Raw genomic sequence first — 23934 nt, 5'->3', positions numbered from 1 at the left:
ATGACGTGGATTGTAGGTTAGGTTCAGGGGGCATCTCTAAGATGCCCTCTGTCGTGCATCTTCCATTAAATCCCACACTGGCATTAGTGTGGGTTTAATGTGCTGAGAAGTTTGATACCAAACGTCTCAGTCTTCAGTGTAGCCATCATGGTGCTGTGGAGTTCGTGTTGACGACCTCCCAGCACCATATACTCTTAATGGCAGCACTGCACTTACAAAGACCAGGAATGGACCTGGGTACTGTAGGGGTACAGGGCTCATGCACCTGTACCCACACCACTGGCATAGTGCACCCAGCTAGAGGGGTGACTGAGGTATGTCAGGGCAGTGTGTTTGTGGGCATGGTACACAGGTCGTCTGTTTTGTTCTGCACCAAGACACTCAGCCTGCAAACGCAGTGTGTGTGTGTCAGGGTACAGGGCCTCTAAGGGTGGAACAATAAGTGCTGCAGTCCTTAGGGGCCTTCTCTGGGTACCTAGGGTACCATTTACCAGGGGCTGACATGTGGCCAGAGATGCCAATTGGGTTTGGGCTTCATGCAGTTTTAGGGAAGGAACACCGGCCCTGGGTACCTGATTGGCAGGAGCTCAGGACACACTCTGTCAAAGTACATCAGCAATTCAGCAAAAAGTGGGGGCATACCATGCAAGAAAGATGGCACTTTCTCACAACCTACGACCGAGACTTCCTTTGCTCTTGTTCCGTGTATGGCCCATGCAGTTGCACCTGTGCAGAGACCTCTTACCACAAACATGCACCACTGCCATTGCAGCCTGTGTGATGTGGTGCAGCTAAAAGTGAAGAGCCGACATGGCACACACCCCTGTGTGCCATGCCTGCCCAGCACTGCATGAGACCTAGGTAAGTCACCCTTAAGGTAGGGTCCCCTATACCTCATGTGATGACCTATCTACATGAGCAGGCAGGTCTCTTTAATATTTAAGGCCTTTCTTAGATATTATAGGTGGTCACTAAAGCCACCCTGAGTAAATGGTCTGGAAACAAGTCGTTCCGGGGTTCCCAGCACCATAATTACTTTACTGAATCCTGAGATGTTTGTTATCAAACATCTCAGAATAATAAACCTACACTGATTCCAGTGTCAGATTTATTATTCCCTGCACTCATGGGTCTCTTCTAGAGGGGACCCCTGAACCAAACCAACCACTGGTCAGAAGACTGGTGAACACCAGCCTACCACCACAAGACGAGTTTCTGGATCACTGGGGTATGAGCCTATGCTCCCTGGGCCCAGAAACAAAGGCCAGGTGTGAAAACATATTTTAAAAAGGTAAAGAAACTTGTTCTGCTTCTGTTTCACAGGACATTGAATGGGATCGGCATCTTGGTGGGACTTCTCCTGCTAGCAGGAGAGGCTGACCTCCAGCCTCTCCTGCTATCAGGAACAGTCCCCCTTCCTGTCTCACCCCCTTTTCGGCAGGAAGACAGGCGGGAAAAACAGCACAGCCCAGAAGGTGTGCCCACCTCTGCGAGGTGAAGTCCGCTCTTCAGTGCTTGCAGAAGGCATGGACCCTCCAATCAGGGTTAGGAATGGTGCCCACTCCCCCACGGCGGTGAACACCCTAAGGGTGTAGTCACCCTAAGGACAGTGGCCCATTGGTTACTACCTCAAGACCCCTAAAACGCCCCCTAAATATAGCATTTAGTGGGCAGCCCTGAACCCAGAATTCAGATTCGACTCAACAAAAAGGAGCCAAGAGGACAATGACAACTGCTTTGGCCCCCAGCCCTACCGGCCTGTTTCCTGCTTCGGAACCCCAGCAAGCTAAAGACGGGCGACTCCTGCAGCCAGAAGCCTCCAAGAACTCTGCCTTCCAAGAAAACCTCTGATCTACCGTGGACATCAGAATTGTCCAACAGCAACCCAAGGCAGGACTACAGATCTAGCTGGAACTGGCAGTCCTCACCACTGTGCACCCTACGCACACGCCTTGAGTGAGTTGGATCCAGCATTGGACGACCTCTGTCCTTCTTCACGATACCTGCAACCTCCTCCTAAAGGGTCCCCCCTCATCGGAACCGGTGAGAAGACCCATACACGAAATGACACCCCTGCATCCACAGCCCCTGAGCCGTGGGGTGCCCGACCAACGGTGTCCAGCAACTCTCCAACTTCACCCTCTAGTCGTTGGTTCCCTTCTTCCTCTCTTCTGGCTCCAACCTGAAGCCTTTTTCCTCGACCAGCAGCCTCCATAGAAAAGCATTGGTTGGTTCAAAGTCCTACACAAGACGCTGTTTGTTTCAGCAACTCTTATTGCCTCAGTTGTGAATTTGAAGAATAGTGAGAGCTCCATGTCTAGATTCTGATGCATTTCTTTGCCACATGGAGAATGTCAGTGTGCCTTTTTAGGTCTCGCCTGGAGAAAGCAGCGCATGCGCTGCTCTCGCAATGGCGAGTACCTTTTGTAATCGATTCTGCCGAGGGCTTTTCATGCACGCGCCTGCATGGACAAACATGGCTGCTCTAGCCATTTGTCCATAGCAGACCGCATGCGTGTGCCCGTAGGGACTGTGGACAGTCCCATGCCATTTTGTTGCCATAGCAACGAAAATGCCGCTTCGCGTGGTTTTTTTTTTTAATGTCAGTTCCCCCGGGGCACAAGCAGGCATCCATTTCTGTGTTTTTGCTGCGATCAGCTGTCCTGACAGAAGTGGATACCTGCTTGTGCCCCGGGGGTAACTGCAGGACAGCTGGTGATATCCTAGCTAGGTGAAAATATTAAATGTAATGTTGTAAACTAAAAATACCCCTGAAAATCAAGAGTTCTAATTATTTCACGCAAGTATGACTCGCGCCATGGCCAGGCACAGTGTTGTCGTCCGTTCCGTTGTCATCAGTGATCTTGTCAATGTCACAGAACGTCATGAGTGTTGTAATAGGCGCGGTCACGGTGATAAGCCGTCGCCTTGGTATAACCATAACCGTTGACCCCATGGTATGGTTAGGATGCTTGTGAGCAGTAGTGTCACCGCACTGTGCAGGTGCGGCCCCTCACAATGTACACATCAGCGTGTGCTGCTCAGACATTCACCACTCGTTCAAACACCTCACACTACAGACTACATCGACATGCGGAGATTCCGTGTTCAACACGCAGCACGTGAGAGTGCGCCAGGCGCACCCCCATCCAAAGCATTTGAAGGACATCCTGGAATGGACCATGGCCCTGCATGCTGTCAGCGCGTGGAGCGGTGCACCTGGGATGGCGCATGTAATGGTGCACCCTGGGATGGGGCATGGCAATGCATGCTGTCAGTGCATGGAGCGGTGCACCCAGGGATGGCGCGTGGAACGGCGCACCCTGAGATAGAGAGTGGCCATGCTGGAGTACCGGCGCGTGGAGCGCTGCATCCTGGGATGGAGTGTGGCACTGCATGCTGTCAGCGCGTGGAGAGGTGCACCTTGGGATGGAGTGTGGCACTGCATGTGGTCAGTGCATGGAACGGTGCACCCTGGGATGGCAAGTGGCACTGCATGCTATCAGCGCGTGGAGTGGTGCACCTGGGATGGAGTGTGGCCCTGAATGCTATCAGTTCATGGAGCGGTTCACCATGGGATGGCACATCGCCCTGCTTGCCATCAGAGGGTAAGGTGGTGCACCCTGGAGTGGTGTGGCGCGTTGTCTGGTAAGTGTGGGCAGCGCAGCGCACCCTTCGATGCAGCAAGATGTGCACGCGTGAGCAGCGGGTGACCCTCCAGGAGGGGAGCGGAGTCTGGCACTGCCTCACATACAAATGAAGACAGAGCGGCCCTGTTTCGGAGCCCGACAAAAAGGCATTGAGTGTGTAAGTCCCGGGAGCTCTTAGTTAAGAAATGCCCGCCTTTGAGCTGCAGCAGAAGCACTCCCTGCTAATTGAATACAGCCCGCCCGGGCGAAAAGGAGGGTGCTGGGGCAAGGCGGTGTGAGGGCTATGGGGCACTGCTCCCTTGTGTGTGTGGGGGGGGGCACTGAAGGGATGGAGAAACTAAGCACTACTGCCACGAGGAAGGGTGGAGGAGCTGTTGCCTTCCGGAGGCGGGAGGGAAGGGCACGGGTCTGGAAAGGTGGAGACGACACTGCAGCCTAGGAGAGGGGGTACTTCTGTGCCCTGAAAAGGGGGGGGCACTGTGGCCCTGGGTGGCATGCACTAGCTGTTCCAGGGAAGGTTGGGGGCACTACTGACCTGGGAGGTCATTGAAGGTAGTGGGGTCCTCCTCTACACAAGACCCAAAACAAGCCCCTTCGCCACGAACTCTGGGGACCCTCTCACCGTTTAACCCATCTGTGCAGGGGTCCCACTGAATGGGGCGCCGTCCCCCCAGCAAAATACCCCCTCCCCCCGGCTATGGTGAAACAGTTCAAGGCTAAAACTAGGCCCGGACTAGCAGGTCTCGCGGCAGCCGGACCTCTTGATGTCCCATTAATATACCCCCCCTCTCCCAGACCACCGAGGGATCCCTACGGCCAGGCCACGTCTCTTCTCAGTTATTTTTTGCTGTTCGTCCGCCAGTGCCCCCGGCGGCCAGAAGACATCTGCTGCCCCTGGGATACCCCATAATCTCTGATCAGCAGAGCCGAGCCCACCCTCAACCTCATCAATCCGACGGTGGGTGGGGTCAGGCTAACCTGTTCTCCGATCCTGTTAGATCTCTGTCGCAGCGACCAACACCTCACCCCTTTGGAACAGCCGAGCCCCCCCGCTCCAGGCTGATTCACCCTGAAGGGGGGGAAGGGAGGGGCGTCAGGGTGAGACAGCCTGGAGGGTCTCACCTTCAGTACCAGTATTGCACCCCTGCTGAAGTCACCTGGCTGATGAACTGTGGTTTCTGCGGCATTGGATGGCTGATGATCGAGACAGGCCCTGGCTCATCAGAAACCCCTGGTGGGATTGTCGCGATTATTGCGACAGAGCGCTCAGTGACATGGTTGTGTAAATTACCTCAGCCGGCCCCTAAGGCCACGCAGAGGAGTTGCGTCAGAAATATTACAGGAAATATTGCCCCCCCCCCCAACCCCCTTCTCAGGGGTAGAAAGCGCAACATCGTTTTCAGTTACAATACAATGCAGTGAAAGCGCTGGGGTGAGTCACCCACTCGGATTACTGCCACCCAAGAGGCACCCAGCCTTATCACTGCCACCCAGGAGGCGCCCATTCAAAATCACTGCCACACAAGAATCACCCACCCCAATCACTGTCACCAAGATTCACCCACCCGAACACTGCAACCCAAGAGGCGCCCCCCATTCATGACCACTGTTACCCGGATTCACCCACCCGAGCACTGCCACCCACCGCGATCACTGCCACTCGAGTCACCCACCCTTATGACTGCCACCCAGCCTGAAACCGAAAGTGAAGGAACGTTTATTGTCCAAGAATAACATCCCCAAAAGGTTTCCCCTGGGACCTTGCTGCTGGAACTTAATCTGTAAATTAATGATTTCCTGATTGGCATTGGGTGTGTCTAGGAGCACAGAAAAGCCCCCCCGCTCGATCAACCCCTGCTGTGGAATCAAGCAAGCCTCGCAGCCCACGCACTGTACTGATGCGAAAGGGCACGTGGCCTTGTCAATACTGTATCTTTGATGACTGTGGTAACGCCGCAGTCGCAAACAAGCATTGGCATAGCCAATAGGTCTCGCGTTTGGGACCTTATAGGTTTCTAGTTATGCAGCACAATTTGGTGCAACAACATTAACTGTTGCATGGTTAAACACTTATAAGGCCCCAAAGGCGAGACCTATTGGCTATGCCAATGCTTGTTCTCCATCTGGAGGAACTGAAAGTACGTATTTACCGACTGCTTGGATTTTACTCTAAGCAAATCTCTGTAAGATGTATTTCGTTTGGTCTGGTCATTTTATCTATGTTATCTTCCATCCTTTTCCTGTTCTGCCCAGAGTGAATAACTAAGTAAGGGATCATCATGACTGTCTTTGATTGGGGGAAGTGTGCTTCCATGACTCTGGAATTCAGCCTTTGTTTGTCCTCTTGGAAGCTGCCTCTCAGGGAGGTATTTCAGTCACTAGAGGAATTACAGTGTATCATCTTGTTGTTGGGACCCTCTTGCATTATGCATGGCAGCAGTGTGCGAGATCTGGGGTACCTTTTTAGCCTGAGTAAGTTGTAAAGGTAGTCCTCAGTGCTAGATGTCCTTGTTCGGAAAGGTTGAATAGTTTTTCTGATAAGTGCTTGCAAATCAAAGGGAACCTCTTGGCAGGTGTAGGGGCAGGGAACATTTCCCATCAAAACCTTTTTGACAACCTTTTGGGGCTCCAAACGTGGTAGCTACTTGATTGTGACTAGTTTTGCATCCGTGCATTCTAGACCTTGACTTGACATTGAAACATTTTTGCTTGTGGCCATTCTTTCTGCTGGGGGAGTGACACCCATTCTCTTTGACCCCATTCATTCTGTTTTAATTCCTGATAGGGACATAATCCCACTAGGAGCATTTAGCTATTTTCCTTCACCATATGATTGCTATGTCGTCCTTTAATCTGCTTCGTCATCTGTTTAATGTGTAGGAGTGATTAAGTCGTCTTGACAGTAGTAGGACATTGGTTTTATGTGGCATGATTAAAATGTCTAGGATTGCTGACAAACTTTTTGTGGGATATTCTCATATTCGGAAGTGGATGAGGGTGACGACACATGATTTGCAGATGAATCATTTTATATAGGACAGTGTACTATGAGCTACTTCTTAAAGAATCTTAATAACAAATAAGGGCCCACCCTGCAAGAGGTAGGGTAGCCATATCTGCTTTTTGAACAGTTTTGGCATGTGAGAAAGTGGCTCTGTATATACTGTTCCCAAATAGGTACAGTGTGTACAGAGTCCACAGTCCCCAGAGGTTTGGCAGAGGCTAAAGTTAGATATAACCTTACTCTCTAAAGTGGTAGCTTGGTCGAGCAGTAAGGCAGTATCAGAGGACAGTGTAAAGCATTTGTTGCACACACTCAGTCAGCCACGGTCTCACACACTCAAGAACTGAACTCTAGGCCAATGGTTTATATATAAAAAATATATGTTTGTTTTATTTTAGAACCAACAATAGGTATTGAAATATACTTTCTCAGAATGAGATGCTTTATATAATAAATACTTTTGCAATATGCAATTGGCTTTTGTAGAAAATTACAAGTGGTTGCAAGAGGCAACACAATTTAAAATACAATAATGCATTGAGTTCAATAGAAGTTTCAAGTTATTTGCAATAGATTACTTTTTGGATTACTTTTGGAATTCCAGGACTGGATCCTAGATTCAGTCCTGGGACAGTACTTAGAAACAAGTCGTAAAAGTCGATTTAATTACTGTGATGATTTTTAGACAATATTTTGCTATTTTAAAAGTTGACACTTAGAAAATATTTCAAAGAAAACAGTCAATGATTCCCTATGGAAGAAAATTCAAGTTGCAGGTACAGTATGTTCTCGTTACTTTTGTAATCCAGTACTGGGTGCCTAGACTCAGTACTGGGACCTTTATCCAAAACAGGTAAGTAATTACGTTTTCAGATATTATACGATTTTTAAAGAATATTTAAAGATTGCAGAAATTGACACTTAGAAGAAATTTCACAGAAAAACAGTCAATGATTTCCTATGGAAGAAAATTGGGTTACGGGTAAGTACAGTTGTAAGTATTTTTCAGAGTCAGTGCGGGGCACCAAGATCCAGCACTGGGAGCTCACCTAATAGCAGGTGAGTATTTTCGTTTTTGTTACTCGGCTGATTTTTGGCGAATATTTAAAGTTTTGAAAAGTCCACACTTAAGAAGAAATTTCAGGAAAAACCAGTCAATTTTACCCTATGGAGAAAATTGAGTTATCGGTTTAAAGGTAAGTACTCGTCTGGCAGAGTTAAGGTTCTGGGCATAGACTCAGGGGTCTCCCAGGGTCAGGTAGGTACAGTTGGTTCACCCTCAGCTGCACAAGGGCGGCCGGGTGCAGAGAGAGTTAGGCCCAATGTTATCCTATGAGAGGTAGGGGGGCCTTGGTTGGTGGCTGCTGACTAGCAGTCCACGCAGCTGTGGGAGCTGGGCTCCTGGTCACTTACTCAGGGCAAGTGGGGAAGTAGATAGGTGTAGAGGATGCACTGCCAGGGCCACTCGGGCGGCTGGGTGCAGGGTGCTTTTGAGCCTTCGGGCGCTCAATTGATTTCAATGGGAAAGCTCCGGTTTAGAAAAAGACTGCAAACTCGGGAGCGAAGATGCTTCAGGTGCCACCACCACTTCGAGAGGTAAGTTGGGTAGTTGGAGGCTAGGTAGGTACCTCGGGATTGGGCACAGGGGGCCGTGGGGCGCCGGGTGCAGGGGTGCATTTGGTATCGGGAAATCTTACCCTCTGTTGATCGCGGTTGGGGGGGCACCTGGTTCTGAGGCTGCAGGCTTCTTCAGGAGTGTCGAGGGAGGTCCTTGGGTGCCGGACTCGGGTCACAGTTGCCGTGGGGTCGTCCTCGTGATCTTTGTTCACTCCGGCTTGGCGGGGGCAGAGTGTGCTGGGTTTGCGGTACCAGGCTGTTGCCAGGGATTAGAAGTAGATTTTGAGTAGAGCCTCTACTCATGGGAGTCCCAGTGGGCTTAGAGTCAAAAGGTAGCCAGGTCCTCCGGGGTTTGTGAGGTTGCTGGCCACAAGAGATGCCGGGTTGGAGCAAGAGCAGGTTCGAGGGTCGACAGGCCGGTAGGACTGTGACCAAGGCAGTTGGTGTCTTCCTCTTTATAGCAGCTGCAGGGCAGGTCTTCTTTCTTCTAGCTCTTCTTCGGATTTTGGAATCTGGAATCTCTGGAAGGAAGGTTCAGGGTGCCCCTAAACACTAGATTTAGGGGCGTTACAGGTAGGTGAAGGGCAGGGATCAATGGGTCCCTGTCCTGGGATGGGTACACCCCCTATCCTGCCCCTCTCCTGTGGGAGGGGGGCAGTAGCCTAGTCCTGATTGGGCAGAGCTTCCCATCTTCAAGATGGCGAGAGCCCGGAGATGTGCGTCACCTCGCCTCCCCCACCTGAGGGGTGGGTTTGGCAGGCTGGCACATCCCCTGTCCTTATTTGGGGTTTCCGGCCAAGCTTCCCGCCAAAGTGGGGGGCTGCAGTGGCCTGGGGAAGCTCACAGAGGCGGCATGCCTATGAAGCTTCCCCCTGCCCATCCTGGGGGAGGAGATTTAGCACCTCGCCCAGCATGTGCATTGTTGCAGGCCCAGGAGAGCAGAGGCTCTCCTACCCAGGGGTCCAGCAACATGTCTGCTGTGTGGCAGCCTAGGCAGCCTCCCAGACCAGATGTGGATTGTAGGTTAGGTTTCAGGGGGCATCTCTAAGATGCCCTCTGGGGTGCTTGGTACATTAAACCCCACACTGGCATCAGTGCGGGTATAATGTGCTGAGAAGCTTGATACCAAACTTCTCAGCCTTTAGTGTTGCCATTATGGTGCTGTGGAGTTCGTGTTTGACGAGCTCTCAGCACCATGTACTCTTAAATGGCAGCACTGCACTTACAGTGACCAGGAATGGACCTGGGTACTGTAGGGGCACAGGGCTCCTGTGCCCACACCATTGGCATAAGGCACCCAGCCAGAGGGGTGGCTGATATATGCCTTGGCAGTGTAGGTGATGGGCATGGTACACAGAGATGTGTGCCATGTCGACTCTTTGTTTTGTCTTGTACCCAGACACCCAGCCTGCAAGGGCAGTGTGTGTGTGTGTAAGGGTACAGGGCCTCTAAGGGTGGCACAATGAGTGCTGCAGCCCTTAGAGGCCTTCCCTGGTCACAGGGCCCTGGGTACCTAGGGCACCATTTACCAGGGGCTGAAATGTGGCCAGGGTTTGCCAATTTGGGTTTTGGCTGTTAACCAGTTTTTAGGGAAGGAACACAGGCCCTGGGCACCTGATTGGCAGGAGCCCAGGGCACAACAAGGAAAAGTGCATCAGCTATTAGGCAAAAAAAAAGGGAGGGGGGGTTACTTCAACAAAAACCCACTTTCTTACAGCTGTCTCGAGCATTTGTAAGGCTGTAACTGGCTTTTGCGTCGCATGTTTTTTTAGCACTATTGTCTTGGCTCTGACGGAAGAAGTGAATCATATTTGAAGTAAGCAATAATTCAGCATTTCATGGTTTCTTTTGTTTTATATCAGTCCCTTCTGCTGTTGAAGACATTGCTGTGAGACTTTCTAGATGAAGATTCAGTGGGAACAGATGTCCATTAGAACAAGCTTCTAACCCTTTGTAACACTTTTTCTGATGGATGCTCTCATATTCCTGCAGAATCATCATTGCCCTACCAACTCCAGTTTTCTGAGGAAATGCTGTTTTTAGCTCTGTCGTTTTTGGTTATTGTTGAGAATTTGCACTGACTTTATGAAGTGGCCCTTGTTAAGTTGGATATATAAGTCTGAATGGATGGCTATGGAGAGGGCATTGCCTTTATGCAGTGCATTGCTTTCAGATGTGACTCCGCGGCAGATCTGCAGTTGGTACTGCATGGGAACCATCTATGCCAGTTGACTGAATTGCTGGTAACGTTTTGGATACTGTGAAACAATGTTCAAGTTCAGGAATCTGTGGCAAGATAGAGTAGGTGTATGTGTGGTGCAGAGTTGGGGGGTGGGGAGAGGGGCGGGATGTTTCGCAGACCTTCTGGTGAGGCTATCTCCAGTAGCTCATATCTGATCATTTTGTCATATGCCTATCTGCTGCTTACTGGGTTCTGCCCATTAGGTATTATAAAATCAATAAAATTATTAGGTGTGAAAAAATATTTTACAAAGGTAAAGAAACTTGTTCTGCTTTTGTTTCACAGGACATTGAATGGGCTCGGCATCTTGGTGTGCTCCATGGATGGATCCGTGGCTTACTTGGACTTTTCACAGGATGAGCTTGGAGATCCTCTGAGTGAAGAAGAAAAGGTACTGTCCATTTCTGGCTCCTGATAGCAGAGGTGTATGTCTGGTGAAGTGTGTGCAGATATGTGAGCCTCCCTGTGCCCCGCCCTGATAAATCCTGCTCCTTGTACAAAACGTTGTCTTTTGTTTACAAAGGCAGCTAAAGGATAGCGAACCACTTTTTATGTGTGAGGCGTACTTCAATCCTCTGAGCAGCTTTGAGTGCCATCAGTGGTGTTGGAGTACAGATTATCTTGCATTGGGTGCCATCTTCTGTCAGCCAGACGGGGAATGGATGTTTTCATGCTCCGAGTAACCATCTGTACCCATAGTCGGCTTATATCCAACAGTGCATTGCACGAACCACCCTGATAATGGTAAGCACAAATCAGCTTCTCATCTGTATTTGTAGGATCTATAGAGTATCCAGGAGGTTAATCATGCACTATGATTGCAAACAGTAAATCTCTTTTATGGCTACAATCTCCAGGCTTCAACAGCACCCTGCTTTCAATGTCAACGAATGTCTGCCATTTTATGCTCTATTCTGGTGCTTAGTTGGTGATCATCCCATTTACCTTCCAGTTTGTCCTCGTTGCTCCTCCCTTACTTCATGAGATTGAAATCATGATGGTCAAGAGCTGCCTTTTATAAATCCCACAGAGGGTTTCTTTTGTGGTTTGTGGTTGTTGCATCCTTCAGAGATGACACTTCAGGGTGGTGTTTCTCATACAGTGAAGTCATTTACCTTATGATATGTGGCACAAAACGCAGCAGATGGTTTTTATTGTACTTGTCTTTTGTGTACTATGACTCTTGATTGTAGAGTGTTTCTGACATCAAGAGCAGATAGCATTTCTACTGTTCATGTAAAACATCTGTGTGCCAGATGGTGATGGTACTGTACTGAATGAAGAATATTGTGAAGGCTTCAGAGTTTTTCGTGCCTTCCACAAAATGTTGGTGCCATGTGCAGGCATGCTCTTAATGGCTCCTTATAGCAGTAGCAAAGGTGTAGAGAGGTTAGCTACAACCTAGCTTGGGTATAATTGACTTTCAAACAAGGTGCTACTGGTGAGGCGGGATGCTCCTCCTGTTATTTATTTTCTCTTTTATGACATTGCAGTACTGATTAGCTAATTATTTGTCAGAAATTCACTACAATTGTTTCTCCTGTGTTTTTGTTTTATTTTCCATTTTCATAGAACACCATCCATCAGACAACTTACGGCAAAAGCCTGGCAATAACCACAGAGGCTCAGCTGTCGACCACCATCATTGAAAACCCAGAGATGCTCAAGTACCAGCAGCGGCAGCAGCAGCAAAAGATAGAAGAGAGAAATGCAGCCATCAGGGAAGCTGCCGCACCCAAGGTGACCAATGTCATGAATGGTGAAAGCCTTGATGACATTAGGAAGGTAAGTGCTCTTCTGGGTTCGGTGCAAATGGCCACCACTGCTGGAGGACATTGTAGAATTTTGTACACTGCATATGTTAATCTGTTGTTATGTGCTTGGTGAAGAATTTCTGACACTGCATACAGCACTGACAGGTTTACATCACAACACATATGTGTGAGCTGCTCTTTTAAAGCAGAACACCGTTATAGCTATTGTAAGATCAAAATACAGAGTCCATTATATATTTTGCCCATAGATTGGAGACCTATGCTTTTGCAGTCCCTTTGCTTCTCCAACTAATTGCAGTCAGTGGGGCTCAAATTCATACTGTCCTGGCAATCCAACTGTGTCCATCATGACAATGTTCAGAGTAAATACCGTCTTGGCCCCTGCGGGGAAGTTTATTGCTGAGAAAGTGATGATTTCTCGCAATAGTAGCTGGCCCTTTCCATGTAGACCGTAATTGGGAACATAACAGACCCGGCAGCATGAGCTTCCTTGAAATGTCCCTGCAGGAGGCCTTAATTCTGTTCTGGCAGGCAGTGGCATCACTCTGCGTCCGCCATCTTTAAGAACTGCCAACATGGTTACCAACTGATTAGACACTCTACCTTTCAGTAGGCTGCATAGTTTTTAGGTTTTGAACCTATAAACTGACATTAAACACCAGTTTAGTCCAATAAACTGGACATTAATACTTACTTGCACCACAGCTGTGTACACATGCAACAAATCAAAGTGTTCTTCTCTAGACTGCAACATGTTCTTCTTTGTAGAATCTTCTGAAGAAGCAGGTGGAGACGCGGACACCTGATGGTCGAAGAAGGATCACGCCTCTCTGCATCGCTCAGTTGGACACTGGGTAAGCTAGTGAATTCTGGTGCTGCTTTTGGTGTTTTTGTGGCCTCACATCAAACTGAGCCTCTGTGTTCAAACACACTCACTTTGCAGAGAAAATCTATTGTAGAGTTACATGCTGTATCTTATCCTGTAGAGGGTGGATTTAAAATTAGTGTAGGGACAGAAGCTACGACTTGTGTCAACTGGAGAGCATGGTTGAAGCACCTGAATGAATTTTCCCCTAAATGAACAGGATTCACATAATGAGCTTATGTTGTACAGTCACCTCTTTTACAACAACAACAAATATTTGAACTGTTGACTCGTGTGCTCCCACGTATGGTACCCATGGTAATTCAACCACCATATGATTGCAAACAGCTTGAAACCAATATGGTAAAGACTACTAAAATTGATTCAGCAAGTTAAGGGCACGTTGGCTTAGGTTCTTGGCGTAGTTTCCAGCCAAACCTCTGAGTGAGTAATCTTGAATTTATAATAAATCTCTATGACTGACAAAATGGCAGAGTTAGGAGGTTGTCTTTGGAACTGCTATCTCACTGCTGTCCCTAGATTGTCTTGGAGTGGGCTTATAGTGGAGGGCTTGAGAGCTGGCAATGGAAGAGTCCCTTGTCCCTTTAAGAGTCCCTTATCCTTTGTTGACTGGTATTGAAGAAAACATTTCATTGAGTGTTAGTATGCAATAAAAAATAGGCTAGATCACATCACCCAAGTAAAGCACGCCAAAGGTGTTGGGAGACTTCAGTCCTGCACCCTTCCATCCCCCAAAGAAAAGAACATACTCTGCCAGTACGTCTAAATCGGCCAAAAGGAGGAAGAGGTTAAACCCTGCAGTGATGGTAACTGCAAAGTAGGAGGAGATTAAACCCTTCAGCGATGGTAACTGTAAAGCAGGAGGAGATTAAACCCTGCAGCGATGGTAACTGTAAAGGAGTAGGAGGAGGAGATTAAACCCTGCAGTGATGGTAACTGCAAAGCAGGAGGAGATTAAACCCTGCAACAATGGTAATTTCACTTGTTCATATTAGATAAGCACCCTATCAAAACCTACGGGAATAAAGGAGGCGAGATTGAATATAACTACTGCATCATCCCTCTACTCAGGAACACTGAGAACCAGACAGTGGCAGATAAAGACCTGCATGATCTTACCACCCACAGAAACAAAAACAAAAAGGCATTGGCAGAATGAGACTTGGACCATCTACTGACACAGAGGAACCAAGAAGGAGGTTGTGACATAAGAATCGAGCATGTCTCCATTCATAAGTACCAAGGAAGTGTAAGTGCCTGAATGAGTTCTGCACAATTTCACCACCCATGAACAACAGAGAGGAGAAGGTGACAGAAAGGCTCTATAATCTCACTACACAGAGCAACTAATGCAGAGTCAATGACACCATGAGAACTGCACCATCTCACCACCCACAGGAGGAAACGGTGGCAGAATGAGAATTGTACCATCTCACTTCCCACAGGATTTCAGGAGGCAACATTGAGAGAATATGACCTGCACCATTTTATTACCCACAAAGAACCAAAGAGAAAGAAGCAATAGAATGTAATCTGCACCATCTTACTGCTCACAGGAACCGAGGAGGAGTCTGTGACAGAAAGAGAACTATCTTAATATTCAGAGCCTTCTATCATCTCACTATAGAACGTTAACACTTTCATATATGTAAATCCTATATTCCTCAAGCTTGACTTGCATTCAAGTATGAAACTCTTATTCAAACTTGCACTCCCCTCATCTCGGTTAGTTACTCCCCTGTGTTGCTTCCTTGGTACTCCTCAAAAAACCCACTCATTATTTATTCTTCTCTATATTTCGGAGTTAAAAACATGATTCTTCAATCTGTAACATTTGTTTTTCAATATTTATCGATACTTAGTGATGCAAATGTTTTAATGGTGCCACTGTTAACCATTGGGGGAAGCAGAAACCTTTATAGAGAGGAGGCGGTTTACACAGTGAAATTACTAAGCTGATTGTGAGAAATTTACCCCCTTGAGAAGCGCTTTTTGCATGCTCAAAATTCAGTCTGGGTACGCGGGGCATTCATGAATTTGCCTCTTTTACATATGGATAAATAGGCAAAACAATTAATAAAGGAGTGTTCGAGGCATATGAGCTGCAGATCACACACTGAGGATAAGATCGCCATCTGGTGTTGGGCTCGGATGATTGCAGGTTGTTGTTGTCTTCGGAAGAAGCCTTTGGTCACGAGATTGGTGACTCCTCCTCTGGACAACAGTGCGCATGGGGATCCACTCCATCGTCAGATTGTTTTTTTCCGCCATTGGGTTCGGATGAACTTTTTCCGCTCCAGCAGAAAACTTCCAGCAATCGATTTAACTCTTCAATCTTCATTCCATCGACATCGAAATCAACTCGGACCGGTTCCGGAAGCGGCTGATGGACAGGACACCCTTCAAAAAATGCCCCCAGTGTGGAGCGAAGTTCCCCCACAGTGACCACCACGAGGTTTGTAACCTCTGCCTGTCGCCGGAACACAACGAATCGACCTGTCCAGCTTGTGCCGCTTTCCGTTCCAAGAAGACCCTCCGGGACCGAAGAGCTCGACGCCATATTATGGCCAAACCAGCTCCAGAACCGGAGGACATCTTTGCTCAGGATGTTCCTGACGATGACACCGAAGATCTCGAGATCGTGTCCGAGGCCGACGATTCCGATGACCTCATCACTCCAGGGCAGCGTGTGAATACCACCCCCCCTGCCCCTGCCCCATCCAAAAAGACATTGGTCAAGACACCGCCAGCTGGGCCCAGTCGCGACCGGAAACCCTCTTCAGAAGCCCCGCCCTCGGGCCCGGCTCTGAAGACATCTAAGCCTGTAGGTGGCTCGGGCTCGAGCAAACCTCATGTTATTGTACCTATAACACCTTCGGCACCGAAAACTCCACTGTCGGCACCGAAACAGGCTTCAAGACCGAAATCTCCTTCGGCACCGAAACGTTCCTCGGCACCGAAGTCTCCACCGGCGCCGAAACGTTCTTCGACATCGATGCCTAAAAGTCCCTCGGCGCCGAAAAAGCCATCGGCGCCGAAAAAGCCATCGGCGCCGAAAAATCCATCGGCACCAAAAACTACGTCCACACCGAAAAAAGTTCATAAAGACCCGAAACGGCCATCACCGCCACCACCTTCGGAGCCGGATGAACTTTTTCGCCCACATCTCACTCAAAAGCGGATCTACATCAATCCCGACACCGGACATGTGACTGCCGTCCCATACAAGAAACGGAAGCTGGACATCACACCACCTCCAGCTCCCATACGGAAAAAGGACTGTGCTACTTCACCACTTCGTCCTTCCTCTCCTGTATTACCGCCTAACCCGTCCCCCCCTCCTCCTCCTCCTTCTCCTTTACCTTTACCTTAACCATCTCCCTATCATTCACCTCCTCCACAGGATGATAATGATGACTTAGGGGGAGGGGCGGACCCTAATTTATTTAATGATCCTGTTGATCCAAACGACCCTTTTACATTTCCAGACACAGCACCAGTAGATGACTGGTCTTATCCAATGCCTGACATGCCTGACCCCACTACCTACCCCTCCAAGCCCTCCCCTCCTGATGACCATTTGGGGTTTGGCCAACTAATAAATAGGGCAGCAACATTCCATGGCGTCACAATGCACACAGACCCCCTTGAAGAGGACTTTCTCCTCGATACTTTTGAGCAGTCACAAAAAACTGTTCACATACTGCCCATGATTAAAGGGGTTATAAAGCATGCCACTGAAGTCTTTAAAGACCCTGTTAGAGCTAGGGTTCTCAACCCACGCATCGAAAAAAGGTACCGACCAACCCCGCAGGACCCTGCATACATTAAAGCCCAGCTCCCTTTAGACTCCTTGGTCGTATCAAATGCCAGGAAGCGCGTTAACTCACAGACAACTGGAGAAACGCCTCCCCCGGACAAGGAGTCTAAGCTTTTAGAGGCCTCAGGCAAACGAGTCGCCGCATAGGCGGCGAACCACTGGCGTATTGCCAATACCCAGGCCCTGTTAGCCCGGTATGCAAGGGCGCATTATGACCAACTTGAGGACCTTATGCAACATCTGCCTGAACCCTTTAAATCCCAGGCCACTGACCTCATTCAAGAAGTCAAATTAATATCTAATGCCTCCATTAAATGCGCCTTAGATGCGGCAGACACTGCTTCTCGGGCGGTCAATACTAGCGTCTTACTCAGACGACATGCCTGGCTCCGTATTTCCGGTTTTAAACCGGAGGTTCAAACCGCAATTCTAGCTCAACCTTTCAACCAAGAGCAGCTATTTGGCCCTGCAGTGGACACTGCATTAGAAAAAATGAAGAAGGATAATGAGACTGCCAAGTCTATGGGAGCACTGCAGTCTCCTCAAACCCGGGGTTCCTTTCGTCGCTCCTTTTATAGAGGAGGCTCCAAAAACGCGGGAACTGAGACCACGTCCACCTTTAAAAATTCGGGACAAACATCCCCTAACAGAGGATATTTCCGAGGAGGTTATAGGGGAAACAAAAACAAAGGTCGAGGGCGGGGCAACAACAACAACACCCGCACCTCCCCAGCCACCAAACAGTGACTTGCCACCACTCCCCCCAGACCATTCCACTCCGGTCGGGGGGCGGCTCCAACAATTCCTACCTGTCTGGACTTCCATCACCACAGACAGATGGGTAAGACAAATTATCCAGTCTGGCTACTGCCTCGAACTCATACAATCCCCCCCAAACATACCACCCAAACAACGTCCAATGTCCTCACATCATCTCTCTCTCCTCAAACAAGAAGTTCAATCCCTGTTACAAAAACATGCGATAGAACCAGTCTCTCTTCAACATCAGGGAACAGGGGTATATTCTCTATACTTCCTCATTCCCAAAAAGGACAAAACATTAAGGCCCATACTGGATCTCAGACTACTAAACCAGTATATACACATTCGGATCATTTTCATATGACCACCCTCCAACAAGTCCTCCCACTATTACAACAGGGAGACTTCCTTGCCACATTGGACCTCAAGGACGCGTACTTTCACATCCCTATGCATCCCGCTCACAGAAAATATCTACGATTTGTGGTAGATGGGCAACACTATCAATTTACAGTTCTCCCATTCGGAGTAACAACAGCACCCAGGGTGTTCACCAAGTGCTTAGCAGTCGTGGCAGCGCACCTCAGAAGACAACAGATCCATGTCTTCCCCTAACTGGACGATTGGCTCATAAAAGCCAATACTCACCAAAAATGCGTTCTCCACACTCATCGCACTATTCAAACCCTCCACAATTTGGGATTTACTATCAACTACCCCAAATCCCATCTACAGCCTTCCCACTTACATCAGTATCTAGGAGCAACCATAGATACATCCAAAGCCATTGCTTATCCCAGCACTGCCAGGATAGCCAGTATACAAAATCTCATCTCTCAATTTCAAACTCATCCATCTCTTCCAGCAAGAGTGTTCATGCAGCTCCTAGGCATGATGGCGTCCTGCATCTCCATAGTCCCACACGCACGACTTCAAATGCGTCCCTTACAGGAATGTCTAGCACAACAGTGGAACCAAGCTCACGGACAACTTACCGATCTGGTGTTGGTGGACAGTCGCTCACTTCGCTCACTGAAATGGTGGAACACCATCAACCTGTCCAAAGGGAGACCGTTCTTAGAGCCTCTTCCACAAGTTGTGCTAACTACAGACGCATCTCTCACGGGGTGGGGAGCCCACCTCCTTCACCATACCACTCAGGGCAGATGGACCAGTCAACAAAAACTGCTCCACATCAACCACCTGGAACTCTTCGCAGTGTTCCTAGCACTAAAATCCTTTCAGGTACACCTAAAGAACAAAACTGTCCTCATACGCACAGACAACATGACGACAATGTATTATATACAGAAACAGGGAGGGACACACTCTCTCCAACTGTCCTAACTGGCACAGCAAATCTGGAGATGGGCAATTCCCCAAAACATCTACCTGTTAGCAGAACATCTCCCAGGAATCCATAATCAGGTGGCCGACCTCCTAAGTCGCCACACACAGCAGATCCACGAATGGGAATTACACCCCAAGGTTCTACTCCCCTTCTTCCAAAAATGGGGACAACCAGACATAGACCTGTTCGCCACTCCCGAAAACACAAAATGCCCAACCTTCGCCGCCAGGTTTCCACACCCACAGTCGAAGGGCAATGCCCTATGGATGAACTGGTCAGGCAGATTTGCGTACGCTTTTCCGCCTCTCCCACTAGTTCCATTTGTGGTACGCAAACTGAAACAACAGTCGCTAACACTAATACTGGTAGCTCCCACTTGGGTCAACCGTGGTTCACCACACTTCTGGAACTATCCTTAGTTCCACATCAAAGGCTACGCCTCTCCCCGGATCTATTAACCCAGAACCATGGAGAAATCAGACACCCAGATCCTCAAACACTGAACCTAGCGATCTGGCTCCTGAGGTCTTAGAGTTCGGATACCTCAATCTCCCTCCAGACTGTATGAATATCATAAAGGAAGCCAGACGACCTACTACTAGAGCATGTTATGCCGCAAAATGGAAACGATTTGCCATCTACTGCGCTAATAATGACATACATCCATTGGATGCTTCCATCCAAAACATCATTTGCTATCTACTACACTTGCAAAGATGCAATCTAGCGTATTCCTCTATACGCTTACACCTAGCAGCCTTGGCAGCCTACTTGCAAAATAGGCAACACCTGTCCCTTTTTAAGGTACCAGCCATCAAAGCGTTTATGGAAGGTCTCAAAAGAATTCTTCCCCCAAGATTACCACCTTCCCCAGTGTGGAATCTCAGTGTGGTTCTAACAAGACTTGGGGGTCCCCCATTTGAACCTATGCACAAATGTGAATTACAATTCCTAACATGGAAGGTAGCTTTCCTTATCGCAATCACTTCCCTACGAAGAGTAAGTGAAATACAAGCCCTTACACTAGAGGAACCTTTCTTACAACTACACCGTAACAAAGTGGTTCTTAGGACAAACCCTAAATTTCTTCCAAAAGTGATTTCCCCTTTCCACCTTAACCAATCAGTAGAGCTACCAGTAGGCCTGGGCGGTAAATTCCGTTCCGTTCGCGGAATTTGCGGAATTTGCGTAATTTCGCGCCCCGCGGAGAACGCGAAATTACCCAAAAATCTGCGTTCCGCGACTTCGCGAAATTTTTTGCTTGTTCGCGTTCTCAATATGCGTGTTCGCGAGATATTTCACCCCGAGCACGCAAACAGCGATCGCGAACAGGAAAAAAGTATCGCGAACAAGCAATTCCGCGTGTTCGCGGAATTTCTGCGTGTTCGCGGAGATTTTTTTACCGTTTCGCGGAGATTTGCGTAACGCGATTACGCAAATTCCGCCCACCCCTAGCTACCAGTCTTTTTCCCAAACCCAGACTCCGTAGATGAAAGGGCCCTACATACCTTAGATGTCAAAAGAGCCTTGCTTTATTACATCGACAGGACAAAACCTTTTCGAAAGACAAAACAACTCTTTGTTGCTTTCGCACCACCACATAAAGGCAATCCCATCTCCAAATCCGGTATAGCCCGGTGGATAGTTAAATGTATCCAAATATGCTACCAAAAGGCTAAACGTACACTTCCAGTTCCCCCTAGGGCGCACTCCACGCGTAAAATAGGGGCTTCTATGGCCTTCTTAGGTAACAATCCCTTAGAAGACGTTTGCAAGGCAGCCACGTGGTCTACCACGCATACCTTCACTAAACACTACTGTGTTGATGTGCAAGCCAAACAACAGGCCCAAGTGGGCCAGGCTGTCCTAAAAACTTTATTTCAAACTGCTGCAACGGATACAGGCGACCACCGCTAAGGGGAAGCACTGCTATATAATCTATCCTCAGTGTGTGATCTGCAGCTCATATGCCTCGAACGGAATATGCTACTTACCAGTATGCATCTGTTCTTGGCATGTAGAGCTGCAGAGTCACACACGTCCGCCCGCCTCCCCGGGACCTGTATCTGTTCCAGCATCTGTCTTACTTAGACATTACACATGGACATCCTTTCTTTCATTCCTATACACTCCATCTTTTCCCATCATGGCGAAAAAACAATCTGACGATGGAGTGGATGCCCATGCGCACTGTTGTCCAGAGGAGGAGTCACCAATCTCATGACCAAAGGCTTCTTCCGAAGACATCAACAACCTGCAATCATCCGAGCCCAACACCAGATGACGATCTTATCCTCAGTGTGTGACTCTGCAGCTCTACATGCCAAGAACAGATGCATACTGGTAAGTAGCATATTCCTTTTCAGCAACACATGAGAAGTAATTAATTAAATTAGAGTTTAGCAACTCTCAGTATACTTGAAGAGTACCAGTGGAACAAGTCAAGCTGTGCACCATGAGAGAGACTAAGCCATCTTACCGCAAAGTGGAAGTGAAAAAGCATCAGTGAAAGACAAAATATGTCCTCCACCATCTCATCACCCACAGGAACAAAGGAGGAGTCAGGGACAGAATGTGATTTCAGCCATCTCAAAACTCACAGGAACCAAGGAGGAGTCAGTGAAGGAATGTGACCTCTACCATCTCACCACCCACAAGTTCCATAGGAGTAAGTGTCAGAATGTGACCTCTATTATCTCACCATCCACAGGAACCAGCTTCATTATCTCACCAGCCACAGGAAACATGGAGGAGTCAGTGACAGAATGTGACGGCCATTATCTCATCACCCACAGGAACGAAGAAGGCGTCAGTAACAGAATGTGACCACCACCATCTTACCACGCACAAGAACAAAGGAGTCCATGACCGAATGTGACCTCCACCATCTCACTACCCACAGGAACCAAAGAGAAGTCCGTGACAGAATGTGACCTCCATTATTTCACCACCCACAGGAACCAAGAAGGAGTCAGTGACAGAATGTGACCCCTACCATCTCACCACGCACAAGAACCAAGGAAGAGTCAGTGACAGAATGTAACCCCTACCATCTCACCACTCACAGGAATCAAGGAGAAGTCTGTGACAGAATGTGACCTCACTATCTGACCACCCACAGGAACCAATGAGGTATCAGTGACAGAATGTGGCCTCCACCATATCACCACCCACAGGAACCATGAAGGCATCAGTAACCAAATGTGACCTCCATTATCTCACCACCCACAGGAACTAAGGAGGATTTAGTGTCAGAATGTGACCTCCATTATCTCACCACCCACAGGAACTAAGGAGGAGTTAGTGTCAGAATGTGACCTCCATTATCTCACTACCCACAGGAACTAAGGAGGAGTTAGTGTCAGAATGTGGCCTCCAGCATATCACCGCCCACAGGAACCAAGGAGGAGTTGGTGACAGAATGTGACCTCCGTTATCTCACCACACGGAGGAACCAAGGAGGAGTGAGTGACCGAATGTGACCTCCACTATCTCTCCCCCGACAGGAACTAAGGAGGAGTCGATGACAGAATGTGATCCCTACCATCTCACCATCCACAGGAACCAAGGAGGCCTCCGTTTCAGATAGTGAGCTTCATTATCTCACCATCCACAGAACTCTCAGAAATCAAGGAGGCGTCAGTGACAGAATGTGACTTCTACCATCTCATCACTTACAGGAACCAAGAAGGCATCCGTAACCGAATGTGACTGCCATCATCTCACCACCCACAGAGTAGTCGGTGACAGAATGTGACCTCCACCATCTCCCTACTTACAGGAACCAAGGAGGTGACAGTGATAGAATGTGACCTCCACCATCCCACCACCTACAGGATGGGATCTTCATTACCTCACCACCCACAGGAACCAAAGAGAAGTCAGTGACAGAATGAGATCTCCACTATCTCACCAAAAGAGGAGGTAGTTAAAGAATAATGTGAGAAAGTGGCTCTGTATATACTGTTCCTTAATAGGTACAGGGTGTACAGAGTCCACAGTCACCCAGGGTTTGACAGAGGTTAAAGTTAGGTATAACCTTACTCTCTGAAGTGGTAGCTTGGTCGAGCAGTAAGGCAGTACCAGAGGACAGTGTAAAGCATCTGTTGTACACACTCAGTCAGCAAATGGTTTCACTCACTCAATAACTGAACTCTAGGCCAATGGTTTATATATAAAAAATAAATGCTTGTTTTATTTTAGAACCAACACTTGGAGTTAAAATATACTTTCTCAACAGTAGATGTTTCATATAAATACTTTTGCAATATGCAATAGATTTTAGTAAACCGTTACAAGTGGTTGCAGTAGGCAACTCTATTTTTAAACACAACAATACATTGAGCTCAATGGTAAATTCAAGTTATTTGCAACAGATTACTTTTTAGATTACTTTTGGAATTCCAGGACTGGATCCTAGATTCAGTCCTGGGTCAGTTCTCAGAATCAAGTGATGAAAGTCGACTTTGGTACTGTAATGATTTTTAACTAATATTTAGCTATTTTAAAAGTTGACAAAATATTTCAGAGAAAACAATCAATGATTCCCTATGGAAGAAAATGCAGGTTACAGGTACAGTATGTTCTCGTTACTTTTGTAATCCAGTACTGGGTGCCTAGACTCAGTACTGGGACCTTTATCCAAAACAGGTAAGCAATTACGTTTTCAGATATTATACGATTTTTGAAGAATATTTAAAGAATGCAGAATTTGACACTTGAAAGAAATTTCACAGAAAAACAGTCAATGGTTTCCTATGGAAGAAAATTGAGTTAAGGGTAAGTACAGTTGTAGAGATTTTTCAGAGTCAGTGCTGGGCACCAAGA

The 23934-nt window shown here is 48.0% G+C and overlaps 1 protein-coding gene across 1 annotated transcript in view; it reads left to right on the top strand.

Moving 5' to 3' along the window:
• Positions 1 to 23934, top strand: part of HIRA (histone cell cycle regulator) — a 424028-nt gene that overhangs the window by 229526 nt on the left and 170568 nt on the right. Inside the window, exons 11-13 of the mRNA XM_085632815.1 lie at positions 10799 to 10904; positions 12086 to 12298; positions 13057 to 13142. Coding sequence (XP_085488941.1) covers positions 10799 to 10904; positions 12086 to 12298; positions 13057 to 13142 — 405 coding nt within the window. The remainder of the gene's footprint in view (positions 1 to 10798; positions 10905 to 12085; positions 12299 to 13056; positions 13143 to 23934) is intronic.

This window comes from Triturus cristatus, chromosome 11, assembly GCF_964204655.1.
Source record: "Triturus cristatus chromosome 11, aTriCri1.1, whole genome shotgun sequence".
In the NCBI taxonomy this organism is placed as follows: domain Eukaryota; kingdom Metazoa; phylum Chordata; class Amphibia; order Caudata; family Salamandridae; genus Triturus; species Triturus cristatus.
This window is presented reverse-complemented; position numbering and strand designations above follow the sequence as displayed.